Here is a 24037-nt window from a genome sequence, read left to right as displayed (position 1 = left end):
GTTTCATTATCAGATATTTGCAAAGGCTCCAAAATTCTTACAGTATCCTTAAAGCCATAAAACTGGTCATTTGTATCAACCGAAACCAGAGATCACAACTAAATGTAAAGTAATTCACATTCAAATAAAATCATGAGCATTCAAGTCTTAGTTTGTCCAAGCTTCAATCTGAAAGATTCTAAAGGCAATTTTGAATAGAAAAGAGAACAAATTGGTATTCTTTTATTTTCTATTTTTAATAAAATATTTATCCATATCCACATTTATTGATTTGTTGTTTACTTTTTTAATGTTTATTTATTTTTGAGAGGGGAGAGGGGCAGAGAGAGAGGGGGACAGAGGATCTGAAGCGGGCTCCGGGCTGACAGAAGAAAGCCTGATGTGGAGCTCAAACCCATGAACTGTGAGATCATGACCTGAGCCAAAGTGGGACACTTAACCGACTGAGACACCCAGATGCCCCAAATTTATACTTTAGAGGAGAAAGAAGTGTTAGCTTGATTGCTAAAAGCACCAGAAAGTGATAAAAATGAAAGTGAATCTTTAAAGATGTTCATACAATTATCTAAAATACCATTTGGACTTTTAAAAATCAAATTTATTATTAAGACCACTTTTACAGTTTCCTAAATTTAGCAAACAAAAGTATCTTTTACTACCAAACTCCAAATTACAAATCAAATTTATTTTTTAAAAACTCTCACACTTGGATTTGTGTTCTATGGAATTAAAGAAAAGGAGACCCCGGATGATTAAACTTGAAGATAATTTATGCTAAAACTAATTTTTGCATTGGAAATTTCTTGGCTGTGTCCTAACTGTGATACTAGAACAGTATTTTTACCCCTCACAAAATTAAGAGCACAGACTTTAGTTTGGTGTTTTATTTCACTGAAAACGCAGATGTTTTATCTCCTCGAGAAGCATTAAAATAAAAAGCATGACTTTCAAACTATGTCCTCGTCATAAACGATATTCGGGAAACCTTAGCGTTTCTGACAGGAGGTAATGTGGAAGCAGACGGCCCTGCAGACCCACGAGCACAGCTGGGGAGCCCTCACGCTGCATGGCCCGGGGAGGGTCTCCATGCAGACGAACTGCACTCAGAGCGGCCGGTCACGAAACTATGCAGCAGTTTGAAACTGATCCACCACCTTCCTCCTTGGGGCTAATACACAGGCATGAGCTTCCACTGACGAAAACCACAAGAACCTTCAAAAAAGCTACAACGGTAGGCTCTTCTTTCGTGTATCATTTTAAATATCGTTTAAGATGTGATTCTCAGTCTTCATAAATGCAAAGGCCACCTCTGATTTTTTATTTTTCAGTTACCTCGAACAACTGTTGTCACTGCGTCACTTTGACATCCCTGCAGGTGCTGCAAAGTCACAAAACCAGGCTTTTTAGCCACTGATTTTTGACAAACTGGCATCCACAATGCAGCACCAGCAATTCTGGGGGATTCTGTCTGATATGTGCATCATTAACGAACCTAAGAGATTCCTCCCCATCTCCTTCCCCCAAATCCTTGATTACAGTTCTCTATTTTTTCTAGTCTGCAATACTATTTTTGTGTTTTTCGTAGTTTAAATTTAAAAACAATGTTATTACACAAAAAGAGTATCTATGAAAACTGCAAAACTAAAAAAATCAAAAACATTTTCATATATGCTTTATCACCTAAAAGTGTTAATAACTACTTTTCATGTTAAATTTAAAGTTTAAGTTCCAAAACTCTTGGAACTTATAGAAACTCATACCATTACAAATCAAGAGTTCTTATAAAATAGCAAAGTTGAAATATGATATTTTTAACTCACATGAGGCAGGATCATGAGTCTTAACTATTTATACTACAGGTATCCTAAGATTTCCGTTGCTTACAAGGACCTTGTTTACAGCATCTAACTATTAAGAAACTGAAATTATCAACATTACTTGGGTTTTGACAGAAAAAGAAATAAAACCACTTTCTGAGACTATTTTTAAGAATGTCACTGATACATAGAAACTTTCAGCATCTAATTAAAGATCGCTAAGGGTTAAATACTTGTTCTCTGGCCCCTACTGCGTACACCCTGCCAAAAAGTCCTCTAAGCTTTTAAATATTGCTTCGAAGGTCTGCGTTTTTACTTCCAGGGAAAAAGAGAGCATTGTCCCGCAGTCAGCAGGCCACCAGCTCATGAACTCCAGGCACCTGGACTTCTGCTAGCATGACGATGCTGCAGTCTGTGCTTCTCCTGCTCCTGTCCGTGCCTCTGATAAAGCTGGCACCACCAGCTCAGCAGGACTCACGCATCACCTATCACTATGGGACAGATCATTCTGAAGAAACCTTGTTGAGTCAAGATTCTGAGGATAAATATCTGGACAGAAAAAATATTAAGGTACTTTATTTCTACTCTAAATTTAACTTCTGAAACAGTCACCCATTTAGATGCATGTTTTGGGTTTGTTTTTTTTTTTTTTAATGTGTCTGAAAAGGGGAAAGAAAAAGCACTTGTAATGACTGAAAGTAATTCAAAAAACTGTCTCCAGGATTATACTTTGGGGAGGTATGCATGCCTCCCAAATTAATAAAAAGAATCTATGGTAACCAAACAGTATCTATAGCAACCAAAACAAAATTTAAGGAAAACTAAACTTTAAGATGATCTCTTACTGGTTGAGGATTTCTAAGTAATGTTATAAAACGCCCTATATGTGCATATTATATTGCCTCCAAATAAAATAGGAGAAATTGTGTATTAGGAGAAACAATCTTGGATAACCAGCTTAAGATTTATTAATTTAGGAAGAAGTGGTTCATGGAATTACATACTTATTTTGGGGTCTATAGCATTTCACTTACATATGCCAACTATGTAAGTTACCAAAAAATGAAAAACTCCTTAAGGTGGGGCTTAATTTTTAATCAGTTTCAACGACTCAGACTCTTATCAATTTGTATCAAGTGACTGTAAATTGTCCTTGAGTTAATATTCTACAGGGATGACTTCATATCACATCTTTCGTACTCCACTTGCACAGGCTGAGTAATTACTTGCGGTTTTGTTGGCACGCAGAAATGAACACTGGGTAAGGAAAAAGTTAATGCAGCACATAAGTATCTGGTCCTGCCTACAGTGTGTGCGTGTGCGTGTATGTGTCTCACATACACAGACAGAATGGAAAATGAAAAATGCAGCCAAATATATAACAATGTTGACTGCTTTTCTTCAGTGCACAATGACTAAATGTTAACACTGTAATTTCTTTCAATGGAGTTGGTTAATATGCTGAGTATTATTTTTGCCCAACATTAAGAGAAAAAAGATAGATATCACTAGTCATAGCTCCAGATTTTTAAAAAAGGCCTATCGTACCAATAAGCTATTGGCTCACATGGATGATTAGAATCTATCAATCAGTTAAAAAAAAAAAAAAAACACCTTCAAAATTCCATGGTCCCTAAAAAGTAGCTAGTAAGTTCTTTGCTTCTTTTCTCTACATTGCTTTAGAAGTCTATGCTCTTAATACAAATATAGGGACTAAGGTAATTGTGGAGCAGAGTAGAATTCAACAGTACTTAGGTGGAGGGGCTGTTCCAACAGAACCCACTTGGGAGAATAAAGGAGTCAAGATGGACATGAAGGGTAACATGATTCTGGAGGGCACAGACTGGGGCCCCATGCAACCTATGTTAGTCTAATGGCAGAAAATGTTCTCTCCCAAGATAGGAAAGAGTGATACAGACCCCCAGAGCAAACAGTCTGGACTGGGGGTCCAAATGGGGTAGGCAGAGGAGAATAAAAGGGCTCCAAGTGCCAGGGTGTTGTTCAGGCATGAGGTAATGAAGGGTCACTTGCAGAAGAGGCCAAAAGCTTACTCTATGTCCAACACATGTGACGTGACTAGTGACTCAATCCTGTTGAACATGGTAGAATCTGGTATCAGGAACTCAATTAAGACAAGACCACACATGATCCCAGTGTTGTGGGATCCAGCCTTGCATTGGGCTTCATGCTGAGCGTGGAGCCTGCTTAAGATTCTCTCTCTCTCTCCCTTTGCCGTTCTCTCCAGTTCTCTCTCTCTCAAATTAAAGAAAGAAAGAAAGAAAGAGAGAGAGAGAGAGAGAGAGAGAGAGAGAGAGAAAGAAAGAAAGAAAGAAAAGAAAAGAAAAGAAAAGAAAAGAAAAGAAAAGAAAAGAAAAGAAAAGAAAAGAAAAGGAAGGAAGGAAGGAAGGAAGGAAGGAAGGAAAGGAAGGAAAGGAAGGAAAGGAAGGAAAGGAAGGAAAGGAAGGAAAGGAAGGAAAGGAAGGAAAGGAAGGAAAGGAAGGAAAGGAAGGAAAGGAAGGAAAGGAAGGAAAGGAAGGAAAGGAAGGAAAGGAAGGAAAGGAAGGAAAGGAAGGAAAGGAAGGAAAGGAAGGAAAGGAAGGAAAGGAAGGAAAGGAAGGAAAGGAAGGAAAGGAAGGAAAGGAAGGAAAGGAAGGAAAGGAAGGAAAGGAAGGAAAGGAAGGAAAGGAAGGAAAGGAAGGAAAGGAAGGAAAGGAAGGAAAGGAAGGAAAGGAAGGAAAGGAAGGAAAGGAAGGAAAGGAAGGAAAGGAAGGAAAGGAAGGAAAGGAAGGAAAGGAAGGAAAGGAAGGAAAGGAAGGAAAGGAAGGAAAGGAAGGAAAGGAAGGAAAGGAAGGAAAGGAAGGAAAGGAAGGAAAGGAAGGAAAGGAAGGAAAGGAAGGAAAGGAAGGAAAGGAAGGAAAGGAAGGAAAGGAAGGAAAGGAAGGAAAGGAAGGAAAGGAAGGAAAGGAAGGAAAGGAAGGAAGGAAGGAAGAAAGAAAGAAAGAAAGAAAGAAAGAAAGAAAGAAAGAAAGAAAGAAAGAAAAAGACAAGACCATAAAGAATAATTAAGAGACCTACCCTACATGAAGATGGTCTCATTTCAGGCTGCAACTCAGAAAAACTTTCATTCTGTGTCGGAGAGTTCTCTCCAGCTCCCATTTGGAATTTCAATATATTCAACATATAGAAGGCAAAGGCACTGAGATAGGGTTTTGGAGATAAAAAAAAATTAAAAAGACCTGGTTCTTTTACTCAAGGAGTTGACAGTCTGGAGTAAAAACAAGGTAAACAAATATTTACCTTGTAAGTTTAATGAACAATACACAAAATCTTACTGTAGCACAAAAGAAATGCCACTGTGACCATGAGAAGGCAGGTGTTGCCTATGACTCTCAGTTTTATAGTCAAAATCAGACTTTATCACACCTGATAACAAATTTTTATTTTTCAAATAGGAAAAAGAAACTGTGATATTACCCGATGAGAAAAGTGTTCAGTTACAAAAAGATGAGAGTGTAACACCACCATCCCCCAAAAAAGAAAGTGACGGTAAGTATGCATACCATGTCATCTCGTGTCTCACAAAGAACAGTCATAAATAGGTTATTATGGAACTTTATTCCTTAGAGTAGTAAAAAATGGCCTTAGGATACAGTAAATTCAAACAGCGGAATTTTATCTCCAGTGATAACGTCAGCTGGTATGTTGGGAGTGCACGTCATTTGCCATCCCACATTTTGGTTTTTTTTGTTTTTTTTTTTCAATATATGAAATTTATTGAGAAATTTGTTTCCATACCACACCCAGTGCTCATCCCAAAAGGTGCCCTCCTCAAAACCCATCACCCACCCTCCCCTCCCTCCCACCCCCTATCAACCCTCAGTTTGTTCTCAGTTTTTAAGAGTCTCCTATGCTTTGGCTCTCTCCCACTCTAACCTTTATTTTTTTTTTTTCCCTTCCCCTCCCCCATGGGTTTCTGTTAAGTTTCTCAGGATCCACATAAGAGTGACACCATATGGTATCTGTCTTTCTCTGTATGGCTTATTTCACTTAGCATCACACTCTCCAGTTCCATCCACATTGCTACAAAAGGCCATATTTCATTTTTTCTCATTGCCACGTAATATTCCATTGTGTATATAAACCACAATTTCTTTATCCATTCATCAGTTGATGGACATTTAGGCTCTTTCCATAATTTGGCTATTGTTGAGAGTGCTGCTAGAAACATTGGGGTACAAGTGCCCCTATGCATCAGTACTCCTGTATCCCTTGGCCATCCCACATTTTGAATGACAAACATGGAACAGGAACATTCAAGAATAACCAAAGTACAAGTTTAGCCTCTACAGAGTGTGCTTCTGTCTATATAAAATCCCTTCAAGAAACAGTTATTTAACATCAACTATTTACAAATACTATGTACAGCCTGGGGGTAAGGGAAATAAAATATAATTCTTAACTTCAAGAAACTCACAGAAGACATAAAGATGGCTTATACATGAATAACTGTAATATACATTTTAATTAAAACAACAGAAAAGGGGCGCCTGGGTGGCGCGGTCGGTTAAGCGTCCGACTTCAGCCAGGTCACGATCTCGCGGTCCGTGAGTTCGAGCCCCGCGTCAGGCTCTGGGCTGATGGCTCAGAGCCTGGAGCCTGTTTCCGATTCTGTGTCTCCCTCTCTCTCTGCCCCTCCCCCGTTCATGCTCTGTCTCTCTCTGTCCCAAAAATAAATAAATGTTGAAAAAAAAAATTTAAAACAACAGAAAATGTACAAAATAACACAGTCCTCCTCAATAACTCCTATTTGGTTTATTTTTGTTCTATCATGGAACAGCATTTCACAGGACATCATGAAATGAAATCACACACTAATTAGTAAGACATCCCTTGCCCTTGGATAGGATGACTCAGCATCGTAAAGATGTCAGCTCTTCCTAAATTTGTAACAATAAACTGCTTTAAAGAGCTGGTAAGGAGGATTCTCAAGTTCATGTAGAAAAATCAAACCTGCATGGAATCAGGTTTCAGGGAATCACTGAAAAATGGCAGGTATCTGCAGAAACCAGACATACTACATTAGAATATACTTCAATGTCTCTATACTTAAATACGTGTGATACTGGTATGTGAATAGCATACAAAATTCAGAAAAACAGAAACACATGTAGAAACTTAGTATATAATAAATAAGGCATCTTAAATCACTTCTGAAGCAAAGATGGTATTTTTAAATATTTTATTTTTAATCTCTACCCATCATGGGGCTCAAACTTACAACCCTGAGAACAAGAGTCACACGTTCCACCGACTGAGCCAGCCGGGAGCCCTACAGATGGTATTTTTTAAAAATGGTGTTGAACCCTGAATGTAATATCACACTGTATGTTAACTGACTGGAATTTAAATAAAAACTTTAAAAAAATTTAAAAATAAATAAAATATGTTGTTGGACAACTGAATAGTCAATGGAAAAGGGATACTGTTAGATCCACACTTTTCACAGAAAAATAAACCCCTCCAAATAAATTAGGGTCAAAACGTAAAAAGTGAAATAATGTAAATACTAGAAGATAAACTGTGTGTGCGATGCCTCATAATCCAGAGAAAATAATAGAAAAGATCAATAAATTTGATCCCATGAAATGAAACTTTTCCATGGGAAACAGCATCATAAATGAAGTCAAGCACAACTGAAAAATGAGAAAAATAGAAAAAAAAGTTAATATCTCTAATTTATAAAGAACATATAAAAAGCCAGAAAAAAGAAAATGGCAAAAAATCCATTGGTAAAACCAGAAGATGAATAGGCAATTCACAAAGTGATATAAAAATGGCCCTTAAACATATGAGAAGACGTTCAATCTCACACATACAGAAATGTAAGTTTAAATTATATTGAGACACAAAGATTTTTAACCTATCTGATGGACAAAAATTAAAACTGTGACATTAAACCAATATAATCCATTGGCAAGGCCTTGGGGTATCAGAGACCCTCATACACTGCTGGCAGAAATACAAGTAAGTACCATGCTTTTGGACAGGAATTTGGCAATATCTAACAAGGCCAGTATGCACTTACTTTGTGACGTAGCAATCAACTTCTAGGAATTCACCCTAGAGATACACCTCCACCAGGGAGAAAATACATATGCAAACATCACTGGAACACTGCCTGCAACCACAAAACTCTGGCAACAATCTAACTGCCCAAACACTGAAGGGAGGCTGAATAACGTACGTCAAGTCCACGCAAGGGCATACTATGCAGTTGTAAAAATAAACAAGGAAGATCTCTATGAACTAACATGAAGTGATTTCCAGAATATATTATACAAGAAAACCCAAAGTGCAAAGGAGTAGCTACAGTACGCTGCCTTTCATCCAAGAAAGAAAGAGACACAAGAAAATATACATGCATCAGCTCACTTGTGTGAAACGACATTCAAGAAAGGTAATTTAATCGTGGCAACTAGTTACCCACAGGTTACACACGGGACCAGGGGTGGCAAGGAGGGAGAGATGGACGTTGGTGGGGTGGGGGAACAGGAGTGTGGAACTTCTCTAAGTATACACTTTCTCTGTAGATTTGGTTTTATTTTTTTTTGTAAGATTTTATTTATTTACTTAAGTTTATTTGTGTGTGTGTGAGAGAGAGAGAGAGAGAGAGAGCACAAGTGGGAGAGGGACAGAGAGAGAGACAGAGGAAGACACAGAATCCAAAACAGGCTCCAGGTTCTGAGCTATCAGCACAGAACCCAATGCGGGGCTCAAAACCACAGACTGTGAGATCATGACCTGAGCCGGAGTCAGACGCTCAGCCAACTGAGCCACCCAGGCGCCCCCATAGATTTGGCTTTGAACAAGGTTATAGTTCATATAGGTAAACAATTACATTTATAAATAAAATATACAAGGATAAGATAAAAAAAACTGGCATACAAATAGAAACAATTTCATTTCAAATGAGTAACACACTAAAGTGAAACGAAAAATTAACCCAAGTAACCCTTAACTCCAGGCTATAGACAAAACAGAATGGATAAACATTGACATTCCAGCAAGCAGGTTTCTTTTCCACGGCGATGCAGGTCCACAGCGATGAAACCCCTTAATGTGAGGCCTAGCACTGAGTGAGGTATATACGCTGGATAATGAGAGCCAGGTTTCTCGGTCAGAGAAGGTGCTACAGACGCGGTGGAGGAAGCCCAGAGTGAACACTGTGGAGTTGGACTGGAAGCAAGAGATTGGCACCAACTCGTGGTCTGTATGCACATACAGAAATGGGTACAGGCACGCCTTGTTCTGCTGCGCCTCGCTTCATTGCGCTCCACAGACACTGCATTTTTCACAAATGGAAGGTTTACGGCAACCGTGTGTGGAACAAGTCTTTTGGCACCATTTTTCCAAACTTGTTCATCATTATTATATTTGTTTCGGTGATCTGTGATCTTTGATGTTACCATGCTAAGCTGAGCCAAGCCATATAAGATGGTGAACTTAACTGATAAACTTAAACTGATAACTGATAAACTGTGGTGTTCTGGCTGCTCACCCGTCCCCCCACCCCCTGCATCTCTGTCCCCCTCCTCAGGCCTCCCCATTCCCTGAGACACAACAGTACTGACGTTAGGCCCACTCAGAACCCCACAATGGCCCCCAAGCGTTCAAGTGAAAGGAGGAGTCACGCGTCTCTCGCGTTCAATCACAAGCTAGAAAAGATTAAGCTTCGTAAGGAAGACAGGGCGAAACCCAAGCCAGGCTGAAATCTGGGCCACTTGTGCCAAACAGGTAGCCAAGTTGTGAAGGCAAAGGAAGAGTCCTTGAAGGACGCTGCACGCATGCGCCACTCCAGTGGTCACACGGGTGATGAGCAAGGGAAACAGCCTGACTGCTGATAGGGAGGAAGTCTGGCCGGTCTGGATGGGAGATCAAAGCGGCCACGACGTTCCCTTCAGCCAAAGCCTCGCCCAGAGCAAGGCCCAGACTCTTCGATCCGGCGAAGGCTGAGGAGGTAAGGAAGGAGCAGAAGAGGTAGGAGCTAGCAGAGGTTGGTTCAGGAGGTTTGGGGAAAGAAGCTCTCTCTGTGACGCCCAAGTGCAAGGTGAGGCAGCACGTGCTGACGCAGAAGCTGCCGGAATTATCCGGAAGATCTGGCCGAGAGGACTCAGGAAGGTGCTCACACTCAACAGCAGACTTTCCGTGCAGATGAAAGAGGCTTCTGCCGGAAGAAGATGCCACCTAGGATTTTCATGGCTGGAGAGGAGAAGTCAGTGCCTGGCTTCAAAGCCTCCAGGGACAGGCGGACTCTGCTCAGGAGCGGATGCATCTGGTGACTTGAGGTGGAAGCCAGGTGGAAGCTCACTGGCCATTCTGAAAATCCTAAGCCCGTAGCAATCACGCAAAGACTCCTCCGCCCGTGCTCTTTACTTGGAACAACAAAGCCTGGCGGACAGCAGATCTGTCCACAACACAGTTGACCGAGTGGTTCAAGCCCACTGTTGAGACCTGCTGCTCAGGAGAAAAGATTCCTTCCAAAAGATTACTGCTCAAAGACATTGCACCTGGTCACCCAAGAGCTCTGATGGAGACGAGCAATGAGATTACTGTTGCTTTCACGCCTGCTGCCAACACCACCACCATTCTGCAGCCCACGGATCGAGGGGTAATTCTGACCTCCAAGTCTCATTAGTTAAGAGACACCTTTCGTGAGCTCATAGCTGCCATACACACCGATTGCTCTGATGGATCTGGGCAGAGTAAACTGAAAACATCCTGGGAAGGAGTCACCATCCTAGATGTCATGAAGAACATTGGGGATTCATGGCAAGAGGTCACGATTCAACACGAACAGGAGTTGGGAAGAAGCTGGTTCCAGCCCCAGGGAGGACTTTGAGGGGTTCAGGACTCCAGGGGAGGAAGTCACTGCAGACGTGTGGCAACGGGAGAACCGGAAGCAGAAGGGGGGCCCGAAGACGGCAGGGAGCTGGGCCACCTCAGGATAAAACTCCAACGGATGGGGACTTGCTTCCCGTGGATGAACAAAGAAAGTGGTTTCCTGAGACGGAGTGTGCTCCTGGTGACGATGCTGTGAAGACTGTCAAAATGACAACACGGAATTGAGAATATCACACGAACTTAGCTGACAGAGCAGCGGACAGGGTGTGACAGGATAGACTCTGGTTTTGAAGGAAGTTCTGTGTGTAAAATGCTACCAAATAGCATCACGTGCTACAGAGAAATCGTTCTTGAGAGAAGAGTCAGTCAACGTGGCAAACGTCACAGTTGTCTTATTTTCAGAAATGGCCACAGCTGCCACCACCCTGTAGGGTCAGCAGCCATCAACATCAAGCAAGACCCTCCACCAGCAAAAAAATCGTGGCTCGCTGGAAGCTGAGATGATGGGTTAGCATTTCTTAACGGTAGAGTGTTTTTTTTTAATGTTTATTTTTTGAGAGAGGAGAGAGTGAGCAGGGGAGAGGCAGAGAGAGGGGGACAGACGATCCAAAGTGGGCTCTGTGCTTGACAGCAGACAGGCCGATGCAGAACTCGAACTCACGAACCAGGAGATTATGACCTGAGCCGAAGTCAGACGCTTAACTGACTGAGACACCCAGGCTCCCCAACAATAGAGCATCTCTAATTAAGGTATGAACACTGTGTCGTTAGATATACTACTACTGCACCTTTCATAGACTACAGTATGGTATAAACACAACGTTTATAGGCACCAGGAAACCAAAAAGTTCATCTGACTTGTTTTATTGCAATATTCACTTTACTGCAGTGGAACCAAATGTACAATTTCTCTGAGGTTTGCCTGTATACACGTTTGTCTCTATGTGAGAGTATATGTGTATATATGCACATGAGGTGTGTGTATGTGTGTATTTATCTATGTCCATATGTAAGAATGTACGTATATGTCTATGCCACATATCCCACATATACCTGTGTATATATGTATATTAAATACGGAGAAACAGACAAATACACATACATATATTTCCCATCCCTCCTTGTGGAAAGAGCCTAGAAGCAATGAGATGCTAGCAGCAATGAGCAGCACATCAACATTCAAATCTTGGTTTCTAAATATCAGTCTCCACAAAAAGAAACCAATACTCCTTGAAGAAACAACTGATATCAGGCTTGGGGCGGGAAAAGGCAAGACTGCTCTGAGACATCTTATTATGCCAAAAAATAAGAGAGTTCTTAAAGAATAATGGGGATATTTAACATTTTAATCAATCAAAATTATTTTTCAAAATGTAGGTATAAATTTGTAAGAGACATACAAGACCTGCACACTGAAATCGAGACAACTATGCTGAGAGAAATTAAAGACAACCTAAAAATATGGATATATTATGTTCAAGGACCAGAAAACTCAGTATCATTAAGATGTCAATTTTTCACAAATTTATTTATAGGATTTAACTCAATCCCAATTAAATTTTTAGCAGTCTTTTTGAAATTAAGAGGCTGACTCTGAAATTTATATGGAAATGCAAAGAGCTTAGAATAGTCGTAACAATGTTGAAGAATACAGTTGGAGGATTTACACCACCTGATATGAAAACTTACTATAATGCTACAGGAAGCAAGTCATTGTGGCATTAGCATAAAAATAAGCAAGTAAACAAGCTAAGTTGGTTGAGCTTCAGACCCTTGATTTCCAGCTCAGGTCATGATCTCTGGCTCCATGCTCAGCGTGGAGTCTGCTTAAGATTCTCATTCTCTCTCTCTCTCTCTCTCTCTCTCTCTCTCTCTCTCTTCCCCTCCCTCCCTCCCCTCCCCCCCTCCTCGTGTGTGCTCTCTTTCTCTAAAGATAAACAGACATATATGGACAAAAATGAAAACAAAAACAAAAAACAAGTAAATCAGCAAAACAGAATACAGTCCAGGAATACATTTACACAATATGGTCAACTTTTGTTTGTTTGTTTGTTTTTTTACAATGGTGTCAATGAAATTCAATGGGGAAAGGATAATCATTTCAAAAAACGGTACTGAAAAACTTGAGAGCTGTAAGTTAAAAAGATGAACTTTCCTGACACCATATATAAAAATTAACTCAAAATGGACCTCAAACCTAAACATCAAGAGCTTAGACTATACAACCTTCAAAAGAAAACCTAGGATAAGATAGTGGTTGGCAAAGATTTCTTAAATATAGGACAAATAGCACAAACCATAAAAGAATCAACTATTCTTCATGAAAATAAAAAATATTTGCTATTCAAAAGACATTGGTAAGAAAACAAAAAGACAAGCCACATAAAGGAAAACATTTGCTAAACATACATCTGAGAAACAACTTGTATCTACAATATAAACTCTTATAATTCAGTGACAATAATACAAAATCACCATTTAAAAATAGGTAAATGAGTGGCTCAGTTGTTTGAGCATCCAACTTCGGCTCAGGCTCATGGGTTCGAGCCCCACATCTGGCTCTCTACTGTCAGGTCAGAGCCTGGAGCCTGCTTCAGATCCTCTATGCTCCTCTCTGCCCCTCCCCCGCTCATGTGCTCTCTGTCTCAAAAATAATAAATAGTAAAAAAAAAAAAGGGGGGGGCAAATGGGGGGCTCCTGGTTGGCTCAGCCGGTTAAGCAACTGACTTTGGCTCGGGTCATGGTCTCATGGTTCATGGGTCTAAGCCCTGCATCAGGTTCTGTGCTGACAGCTCAGAGCCTGGACCCCGTTTCAGATTGTGTCTCCCTCTCTCTGCCCCTCCCTGCTCATGCTCTGTCGCTCTCAAAAATAGATGAACGTTGAAAAAAAATTAAAAATAGGCAAATGATATGAACATTCTACCACAAAAATATGTGGATGGTAAATAAGTTTATAAAAAATTGCTTAGCACATCAGTCATTAGGAAAATATAAATTAAACCACAAGATACCACAACATGCCTTACGTGAAAAGTCTAACAGTACCGAACGCGCACGAGGATGTGGAGTAACTAGAATCCTTCTGCGCTGAAGGGACTATAAAATGGCATAACCTTTACGGAAAACAGTGTGGGACCTTCTTCAAAAGCTACACATCTATAAGATGGCCCAGCCATTCTGCTGTTAGGTATTTACTCAAGAGAAACACAAGTATCACAACCACAAAAATTCTACATAAATGTTCACAGCAGCTTTCTAAGGAATAGTCAAAAACTAAAAACCCAAATGCCCATAAGGAAGGACTATACAAGCTGCATATATTTTTTTTTAATTTTTTTTCAACGTTTTTTATTTATTTTGGGTCAGAGAGAGACAGAGCATGAACGGGGGAGGGGCAGAGAGAGAGGGAGACACAGAATCGGAAACAGGCTCCAGGCTCCGAGCCATCAGCCCAGAGCCTGACGCGGGGCTCGAACTCACGGACCGCGAGATCGTGACCTGGCTGAAGTCGGACGCTTAACCGACTGCGCCACCCAGGCGCCCCCAAGCTGCATATATTATACAATGAAATACTATTCAGTAATAAGGAGGAATGAATTGCTGATATGCAGAGAGGAAGAAGCTCGATGAGAGGATATACTGCTTGGTTCTCTTGGAAATGCCAACTGCTGTGAATGGACAGAAAGCAGACCAGAGTGGTTGCTGGGAGGGACGGATTACAAAGAGCATGACAACACTCTGGGGTGATGACTACGTCAATTACTTCAATTGCAATAATGGTTTCATGGGTATACACATAATGCTGAAAAGTTATAAGTTACACAAGTGAAATATGTGTAATTTATTAAGTGTCATTTAAACAGAACACAGCTGTGACAGAAAAAAAAGCTTAAAAGAGTTCACACTGGCTGATCTGTGACGATTTGATGATCAAAATAAATATGATGGTAACTTACTATGACCCATGGGATAAGGAATTCGTAAGTTCATACTCAACTGATAAAACTAAATAAATATGAAGGGAATGTTCCACGCTGCACCAGCTGTCAACTAACGTAGAAAGAATGATGGAATTAGAAAATCATAATTTGAAACTATCCTAGTAACAAACAATTCAGGTAAGAACCATCAATAGATGATAAAATTACTGGGTGGCAGTTTGGTGACAGACCAGATGTTTAGCAGCTCCAAGTATTTTCTCAGAAGATACTCCCTAATGGCAGACCAAAGAGAGCATCATCAAGGAACGGGTCAAGCAGACAGCACATGCTTCCCAATGCCCAGCACGGCAGAACCAACACCATTTCCATCGTATTTCTATCAAAAATTAGGAACCTCAGACAAACCCTAATTGAAAGACATTCTACAAAATAAATGTCCCCCCAAATAAAATGTTCTTAAAATTCAAAAATTTTAAAGTTATGAACAACAAAGACTAAGGCATTGTTCCGGGCTGAAGAAGATAAAGAGGCATGATGAGGATATACAATGGGGCCCCTGCTGTTTCCGTGACACTCTCATGTCCAAGTGCATAGTCTGCTTACTTACCTGGTAGTTTATAAGCTCCTTAGCTACGGTCATCCATCTGCAATGTGTCTGTGCCAAACCAAGTGATGAATCAAGCTTATGTTTGTTTACCTTATGTTCTGCTTTATGAACATTAAGTATTCAAATCAGAAAATGTAAATCAATTCAGCAATTAAATGTTCAGTGCTAAAATGATAGAGAATAAAAAACATACGGGGTTACAGGATCTAAAATAAGATCCTGGTCAGTTATCAGATACAATACAGGTCACTGGCTAACACAACCATGATACCTTCCTGCTATCACCTTTAATTCTGTAAAATATTTTTTCAGATTAGTGACAAAACTCATGATAGCAATAATTTTACCACTAGAGGACAAATGTTTTTAAATTACAGTTTATATTTTTATGATTTTGTTTTCCGACTTAGAAATGCCCACGTGCCTGTTGTGTGTGTGTTTAAGCGGCTCTGTGTACTGTGAGGAGGTTGACATTGATGCCGTACCACCCTTGCCGAAGGAGTCAGCTTATCTTTATGCACGATTCAACAAGATCAAAAAGTTGACGGCAAAAGATTTTGCAGATATCCGTAAGTTAACTTTACATAAAATAACTCACGCTAAGTCATGTTAGTGCTAGCCTCATAAAACACAAGCTTCTCGGCACCTGTGGCTGTCACATCTAAGGTAGTCACCGCTGGAGTGTTTAAGTATCCACCACACTTCACAAACATCCACAGGCTTGTTGGTGACTCCTTTCCACTCCATTCAAAGGTCCCCATCACCTTTCTTTACTGGTGCCTTTCATGTCGATGTTGACAGCCCATCAAACATATAGGCGACGACGCCTTCTTAGCCGTAGGACTCTGAGATCCGTCTGCCTCGGTCCATCAGGAGCACCAGTATGACCAATGTGCTTCTCCAACCTGAATGCATTCTTCACAATGCTGCCACCACGATAAAAGCAGAAAGTCTCCTTTCCCTTGCTTTAACTCAAGGTTCTTAAGCCTGGCTGTATACTAAACCCATCTGGGGAAATATTGTAAAAAACAATGGTACCAGGCCCTAGTCTTCAGAGATTTCAACTGAGGTCTGGGGAGAGGCCCAGGTGTCATCATGAAATGCCACCCAACTCCTCAGATGGTTCTCACGTGGAACTAATGCATTTCGCTCCTTCCCAGGATGCTTCTGACATCCCGTCAAACCGCACGACAGCTTGCCTCCAGGGCACTGCTGTGAGCACAGCACAACCCTCCACTTCTCTGGTGCCAAGTCCCTGAAGAAAATCCCACCAAACACGCACACTGGCCCCACTACACATTTATGAGATTAACCGGAACAGCATTCATGCTGCAGCTGGTGGCTCCCAAATGACCCTAGTACAGTTGTTCCTCATCACTTCTGGACTCCACACCCACACACTCACCTATGCGGTCACATGCATTTGTGACCCCAAAATCAGTACATGAAACACTCCCACAGTCATTTGCAGACATGTACACAGTGGCAGAACACTGGGGTCACCTAGCCGCAGCTGAACAAGGTGACCTCTGCCATTTTGTTTCAGCTCTTACACTGTGAGGTGTCCTGTTCAGTCTACTTAGGGCCACATTTTCTACATTTTTGTGCTTTTTGCTATTTAAAATTCTCCCCAAGTGCAGTGCCGAAGAGCCGTCCAGTGTTCCCAAGTTGCCTCACAGGGAAAACACTGCGTAGGTAATCTTCATTCAAGTGTGACCCACAGAACTGAAGCTGTGAGTTCAATGTTAATACATCAACAATACACACTAACTGCAATGCTCTTAAAAAGAAACACACAGGGGGCACCGGGGTGGCTCAGTTGGCTAAGCATCCAGCTTCAGCTCAGGTCATGATCTCGTGGTTCATGAGTTCGGGCCCCACGTCGGGCTCTGCGCTGACAGCTCAGAGCCTGAATCCTGCCTCAGATTCTGTGTCTCTCTCTCTCTCTGCCCCTCTCATACTCATACTCTCTCTCTCTCTCAAAAATAAATGAAAAAAAAAACATTAAAAAAAAAAGAAACATAAAATTTTGTACTAATTGGTTGACGGAAATGTGTGACCAGAGGCTCAAAGGAGCCTAACCCTTTAGTCCCTGGGAGCAGGGTCCGTATTGACTAATTCAGTATCTGCAGTGACTACCTCAAATACGGAATGAGAAGCAAGGTTTCCTCAGCATCCCAGACAAATAAAAGTCTCTCTCTCTCTCTCTCTCTCTCTCTCTCTCTCTCTCTCTCACACACACACACACACACACGCACGCACACACGCACGCACTGAATTTCTCTCTCAGTCTGCATCACTTTAACAAATTCGGGAACACTTCTGTTTGTTGTTGTTAAGCAATAAGTCATAGAGAGATTAAGAATTTATCTACAATCACAAAGCAACATTCTGCGGAAAAGTCCAAAACAATACCTACAATGATTCTACTCAATCAAATGTAATGCTTCAGGTGCCTGTGCGGCTCAGTTGTTAAGCATCTGACTACGGCTCAGGTCATGATCTCATGGTTCGTGAGCTCAAGCCCTGCATCAGGTGAGCCCCGCTCTTCTCTCCCTCCCTCTTTCTCTCTGCCTCTTGTGGGATATTCTCTCTTTCATTCTCTCTCTCTCTCTCTCTCTCTCTCTCTCTCTCTCTCTCCCCCCCCCCCCCCACTCAATTGCGCCCTCTCTCTCTCAAAAAAAAAAAAAAAAAAAAAAAAAGTCATGCTTAGTTCCCATGATTTGCAACCACAGTTTGTTTCGAACCACCTCAGCATTCTGGGGATTCAAACACTGAAGGATGGAAGGACTCCATTAACTCTAAGTTCCCTTCCAACCCTGAGACTCTAGGGTTCAAGAGACAAAGGCTATCGGTGTCAAGCACAGAGGGATGCTCACTATTTATTCAACAAAATTTACTGATCTACTCATTACAGACACTATTAGATACTAAAAATAAAAGGTGTTTGAATGACCTGATACACCAGTGCTTCTTCTTCAGTCCACATAAATGAGACTTTAACTTCATATTTTTTGTATATTTTCTGTATATTTTTCCTTCAAGCCAACTTAAGAAGACTTGATTTCACGGGAAATTTGATTGAAGATATAGAAGACGGTACTTTTTCAAAACTTTCTCTGTTAGAAGAACTCACACTAGCTGAAAATCAACTACTGAAACTTCCAGTTCTTCCTCCCAAGCTTACTTTATTTAATGCAAAATACAACAAAATCAAGAGTAGAGGAATCAAAGCAAATACATTCAAAGTAAGTTTTGTATACTGTGACCACACACAGTATCAGTTTATACAACCAATGGTAACATGATAAAAGAAAGAGAAACTCTGGTCTAAAATTTTGTTTTATATTTTGAAACTGTTTTTACAAATGCCGGAAAATACAGTTCCAAAAGTAAATGCTCAGTTTTACTTCTACCACTTAAAAGTATCAGCCCATAAAATTCTGTAGGTAGCCATTCTTTTGAATTCCACAACGGCACCTAGTACAAAATTCTATATACAGTACAAATTAAATACACTTCTTCATTTAGTAACTCAAGAAAACCTACGTACAGGAAAAAGGGAAGGTGATCTACTCTGATTTACATAGCCAGGTTGTGTCCAAATGCACAGTCTACGGTGAAATTACCGCCTCAGCTGAGACCTGCACAGGTGACATACTCATTCCCAGTCCTGGAAGAAGCCCCAGATAAACAGATGATTGGGCTGCTACTGGCAGTAGACCTCATTCATAAGTAAAGTTTGTGGCTTCTAATGATAACATCTAACAGAAATACTATGAAATATCATCGAGTTTGTAACAGTCACACAAAGGTACAATTAGTCCACACGTACAATCTGACAGAAAATGTAAAAATGTTCCATTTTCCTTTCCTTCCTGTTTACACTTAAGGAATCCCTTTTCAGTTGTAAGGGACACTGCGAAGGCACATCACAGTTCCTCAGAAGTTAAGGGATTATTAGGAGACTTTTCAAAACAGGACTCACTTTAAACATAAAAAACCTTTACAATTTGAAGATATAGTAATTTCAGCTGGTAAGCCTTTGACTGACATATTAAAGACCTACAGGAGCTGATCAACGCTTCACAGACGGAGTGTTTGAGTGCTCTGAACTTTACACATGGTTTCCATCTTGAAGCCCTATTATAAAATGATACACAGTAACGGTCTACTGATCATGAAGAGTAACTCAATACAGACCAGTAGGGGAAAGTCATACCTTGGTAAATATTTAATAAATTGACCTGGAAACATCTCACTACCAAGCGCGTCTCTTAGGAGCACAGGCACAAAGCATTCTACTGTGCACCATTTTACTGCATTTCACAGACACTGCACTCTTTATGAACTGAAGGTTTGGGCTGACGTCGCAGGGAGCAAGTCCAGTGGTGCCCCTTTGCTAACAGCGTTTGCTCACTGTGTCTCCAGGTCACATTTTGCTAATTCTTGCAATATTTTAAACTTTTTCATTATTATTACATTTGTCACGGTGATCTGTCATTAGGGATTACAACTCCCTGAAACGTCAGATGATGGCTAGCCTTTTTAGCAATAAATTACTTTTAATTAAGGTATGCACATTCATTTTTAGACATAACCTACTATATCATAGTGTAAACATAACTTCATATGCGATGGGAAACCAAGAAATACACTGGGCTCACTTCATTGCAATATTCGCTTTATTGTGGTGGTTCCTCTGGAACCGAACACATGTTATGTCCAAGATATGCCTATATCCATTTTGCTAGAAACTGGTGGAGGTGAAATGAGAAGTTCTAAAGGTTCAAGAGAGGTTATGGCAGCACCAGGCTCAATCCTGCATAGGAAATGACCTTACAAGCTGTTCACGAGACAAGTCAAATGGCCCCAGCAGCTAGCATGAGGTCTGAGGCTGGGAACGGCTGGGTACTCAGTGGTTCGATGAGTGGAGAGAAATGTGGGGGTGCAGCAGGACTTTATCACCCTTCATAAAGGCCCAAAATACACTACTTGGGAAACAAAAAAAAACCCTTAAAACCAAATAACTACCAAAGCAGCAATTGATAGTACTGATTACCAGGACCTATGTACACACGTGTACACATATGTGTATATGCATGCACACGTGCACACATGTAGACGCATGTGCATATATCATAGTTTGAAACCTGTGAAAATGTACTGACCTCAGTGATGATCAAGCAGAAGTAACTTCTCCTTACAGAAACTGAACAACCTCTCCTTCCTGTACTTGGACCACAACGCCCTGGAATCTGTGCCTCTTAATTTACCAGAAAGTCTACGTGTAATTCATCTTCAGGTAGGACTGCTCCTTTCATAATATCTGATGACGTGAATGTAAATTACTATCAGTCAATGCTATGACTCATTAGGAAGCTCATTTATCCACATGTAAATTATGCCCGTCAAATATTACTAACTCGGTGGCCTGAGAGCCCCACCCCACCCCGCCCAGAGAGGCCCAGAGCCCCTGAGCCCCCAGAGGACCTGCAACCGAGGTGTGAGGTCTGCCCTTAGAGTGGGCTCTGTTGCCAGGCATGCACGTGGCATCTCCTAGTTAATGTGACACATGGATCCGAGGCATCCGCGGGTGGGGGGCACTACGACCTCTGGTTGGTGTCTCTTTCTCCAACAGCAGTGGACACTGTCCACTTGATCTCATGTTGAGGTAACAGAAGAGTGAAGAGGAACTGAGAGGAACTAAAATTGGTCTTCCAGCATCACAGCATTTCCCATTTGTCCTGTTTCTTTCTGTAAAGGGACATTTAAGGACACGGTGCCCATTCCGAGTTGACACTCAAAAGCAGGAGAGTCTTTCCAGCCAGTATAATCTTATTTATGCTTAGAGCTTTCTGCTACATGGATGTTACTGTAAGAGCAAGCAATCTGTCTTCCAAAGCAACACTGCAGACTTAAACTGCGGGGGTGAGAGGACTCAGATTGCACAGAGGGTTTTATTGCCCTGAGGATACACAGGATGTACAGTATTTTAAAAACCACTTTTTAGATAGAATATTCTGTAAGATCCCATCACATAGAATACAAAAGGTAGATTTCAAATTTCTGAACAATTTTTTCCTTTTATTTTCTAGTTTAACAACATAACTTCAATCACAGATGATACATTCTGCAAGGCTAACGACACCCGTTACATTCGGGACCGCATTGAAGAGATACGCCTGGAGGGAAACCCCATCATCCTGGGAAAGCATCCCAACAGTTTTATCTGCTTGAAAAGATTGCCTGTAGGGTCATACTTTTAACCACTATCAATGCAGCATATAAGCTAAAGTACACACATGCATATAATCTGTCTCAACAGTGCCTAAAGCATAAATATTTAATATTAACTTTGTGTCCCATGATGAAGGAATTTTATGTTTTAAACAAAGATGTTCACAAATCTTACACATAACAAGCAAAATGTAAAACTGAATCCTGAAGTTCAAAACAAAGTCATGTGAAAATATTTAAGCAGCATTACAAAATCCTCATAGTTTATACCATGGTGCCATTTAAAAGGTATGTTTTTATATAAATACCCCAATTTAAGAAGCACTATTTCCATTACTAATGACATGAAAGGGTAAGTCCAAAAAACTTTCAACTGCTGATCTTTCCGGACCTTTACTTGATCCCTAAAGCACTTAAGGACGATGTTCCAAAAACTTTGAAAGCTAAGTGTTTCCAGTAATCTCCCGTTTTTCTGTTATGATTCACACATTTTTCATTATGAAGCAGGAACTTGTTTTCTTTCTATTAAGGCAGTTATTATATGTTTACGTAGCCTGAGAAATAGTGAACAGTCTCATACCTAGGCAAAACTTTCCAAATAAAGCGTAATTTTACTCTCTGATAAAGACCTAACAGAGTAATGTCCAATGTTATTCTGCTTTGCGGTCACACAGTTAAAGGCTTTAGCAAAACAGCACACATTTTTCCTTTCTCTAAATATTAAAAGTCTAAGTCTACCATAAAACATTTTAAGGAGTCAAGCAGACCAAAATCAGTATGCTCATAAAAAACCTGAACGTTCATCCCATATCTCAGAAAATACCTATAAAGTTCTCCATTGTAAAGACTTTCAAACACGATAAATATGGAAAAATATTTTCTTTTTAGCACCATAGGGATGAGAATCTCATCAATAAATCTGTCCAAATGTAAGACATGAAAACAGTCAATTTAGTGGTGTTACTGAACACTACCTCCCCCCCACCCCCCAACCCATACGCATCATACTCATGCCAACTGCCTATCCATTCACAGGAAAGCTTCTGAGCAACATTTCCTACAGACCCATGATTAACTGGTCATTGAACAGTGTAAGTCCACCTTCGATCTAATAGTGATAACTTATGAGGAAACAATGCTGCCAGATTAAAGATCCTAAAATAACCTTCCTCTTGCCCAAAACCCACTCAGAAGTCTCAGTCTCCTTATCACATTGAGGTTACATCCAAAATTATCAGTGCTTTAGACACATGAGACCGAACTGTGCATATGAAAATTTCCAATATTGTTTCCAACATAAATAATACATTAGAATCCCAGAAGTTATTCATATTTTTAAGCATTTGCTTCTGTTTTTCCCTACACAGAATGAGCTCCAGTTTTTCAATTTTTCCCCCATTTGTCAAGGTTGACCCCAAAATAAGCTTTTCTCACTGAAACATCTATGATCGCTCAAGGTCACAACAATTAGCCCTATACCACTTACTAACTCATTTGCTGATTTTATTTTGGTAATTGGTAATCATAACTATATACTGCTTTCTCATTATTTTGTGTGCATGCCTCATTTCTCTGTGACTGAAAGCTCACAGAATACATCCAATATTCCTTTTATACCTTGAAAGTGCTTACTATAATACTGAGCACATCTGGATTGAATATACAATGAAAAGTACAAAATAAAATTCATTTAAACAGAGAGCTCTCTTTCATTTGGTACAATAGAATCTTAAACTATCACAGTCTTGAATAAATCAATGGAAATAAATTACAACCTTATCTGGATAAAAATAAACTGGATAAAGGACAGCTGAGTGTTGGGGATACCAGGAAAAGCCATCAGAGGAGACTTCTCTCATGTTTCCAGATGTAGCCCTATATTCTTTACCTAACTAAACTCACAGAGGAAAAAACACCTTAACTCAAATTTTAGAGAATTCAAGAATTCTGTGGTGCCCACAAAATAATAATTAGGAAAGAGCACTAGTAAAAGGTCTAAATTACAGAATTATCTTTAATTTTTTTTTAATGTTTATTTTTGACAGAGAGACACAGTGTGAGCAGGGGAGGAGCAGAGAGAGAGGAAGACACAGAATCTGAAGCAGGGTCTAGGCTCTGAGCTGTCAGCAGAAAGCTAGACGCTGAGCTTGAACTCCAGAGCCATGAGATCATGACCTGAGCCAAAGTTGGACATTCAACCAATTAAGCCACCCAGAAGCCCAAGAATTATCTTTAAAGGACAATTTCAGTGGCACCTTGCCGGCTCAGTCGATTAAGCATCCGACTCTTGATTTTGGCCCAGTTCGTGATCTCACAGTTCATAAGACTGAGCCCCACATTGGGCTCTGCACTGACAGCATGAAGCCTGCTTGGTTGGGATTCTCTCCCTGCCTCTCCCCGGCTTGCTCGCTCGCTCTCTCTCTCTCTCTCTCTCTCTCTCTACATAAATAAATAAACTTAAAAAAAGTTAAAAATATTTTACCCTTACAAACACTCCTGAAAGAACTAAGAAGACATCCATTAGTGGAGAG

The 24037-nt window shown here is 40.5% G+C and overlaps 2 protein-coding genes across 10 annotated transcripts in view; one reads left to right on the top strand and one right to left on the bottom strand.

Moving 5' to 3' along the window:
• Positions 1–24037, bottom strand: part of CENPP (centromere protein P) — a 230375-nt gene that overhangs the window by 144718 nt on the left and 61620 nt on the right. The window lies entirely within an intron of this gene.
• On the top strand, positions 1043–23205 carry OGN (osteoglycin). The gene is made up of 7 exons (XM_045043492.1): positions 1043–1231; positions 2140–2387; positions 5270–5363; positions 15677–15835; positions 18312–18514; positions 20476–20571; positions 21365–23205. Exons 2-7 carry the CDS (start codon positions 2214–2216, stop codon positions 21533–21535), a joined length of 897 nt encoding a protein of 298 aa, XP_044899427.1. The 5' UTR covers positions 1043–1231; positions 2140–2213; the 3' UTR covers positions 21536–23205.

This window comes from Felis catus, chromosome D4 (assembly GCF_018350175.1).
Source record: "Felis catus isolate Fca126 chromosome D4, F.catus_Fca126_mat1.0, whole genome shotgun sequence".
In the NCBI taxonomy this organism is placed as follows: Eukaryota; Metazoa; Chordata; class Mammalia; order Carnivora; family Felidae; genus Felis; species Felis catus.
Note: the sequence above shows the minus strand (reverse complement) of the source record. Positions and strands in the feature narration are given on the sequence as shown.

Coding starts and splice junctions, on each gene's coding strand:
- OGN (XM_045043492.1), top strand. CDS start 2,214: ATGACGATGCTGCAGTCTGTGCTTCTCCTGCTCCTGTCCGTGCCTCTG. Junction 5,364..15,676: donor CCCCAAAAAAGAAAGTGACG/GTAAGTATGCAT, acceptor TTTCCGACTTAG/AAATGCCCACGTGCCTGTTG. Junction 20,572..21,364: donor TACGTGTAATTCATCTTCAG/GTAGGACTGCTC, acceptor TTTATTTTCTAG/TTTAACAACATAACTTCAAT.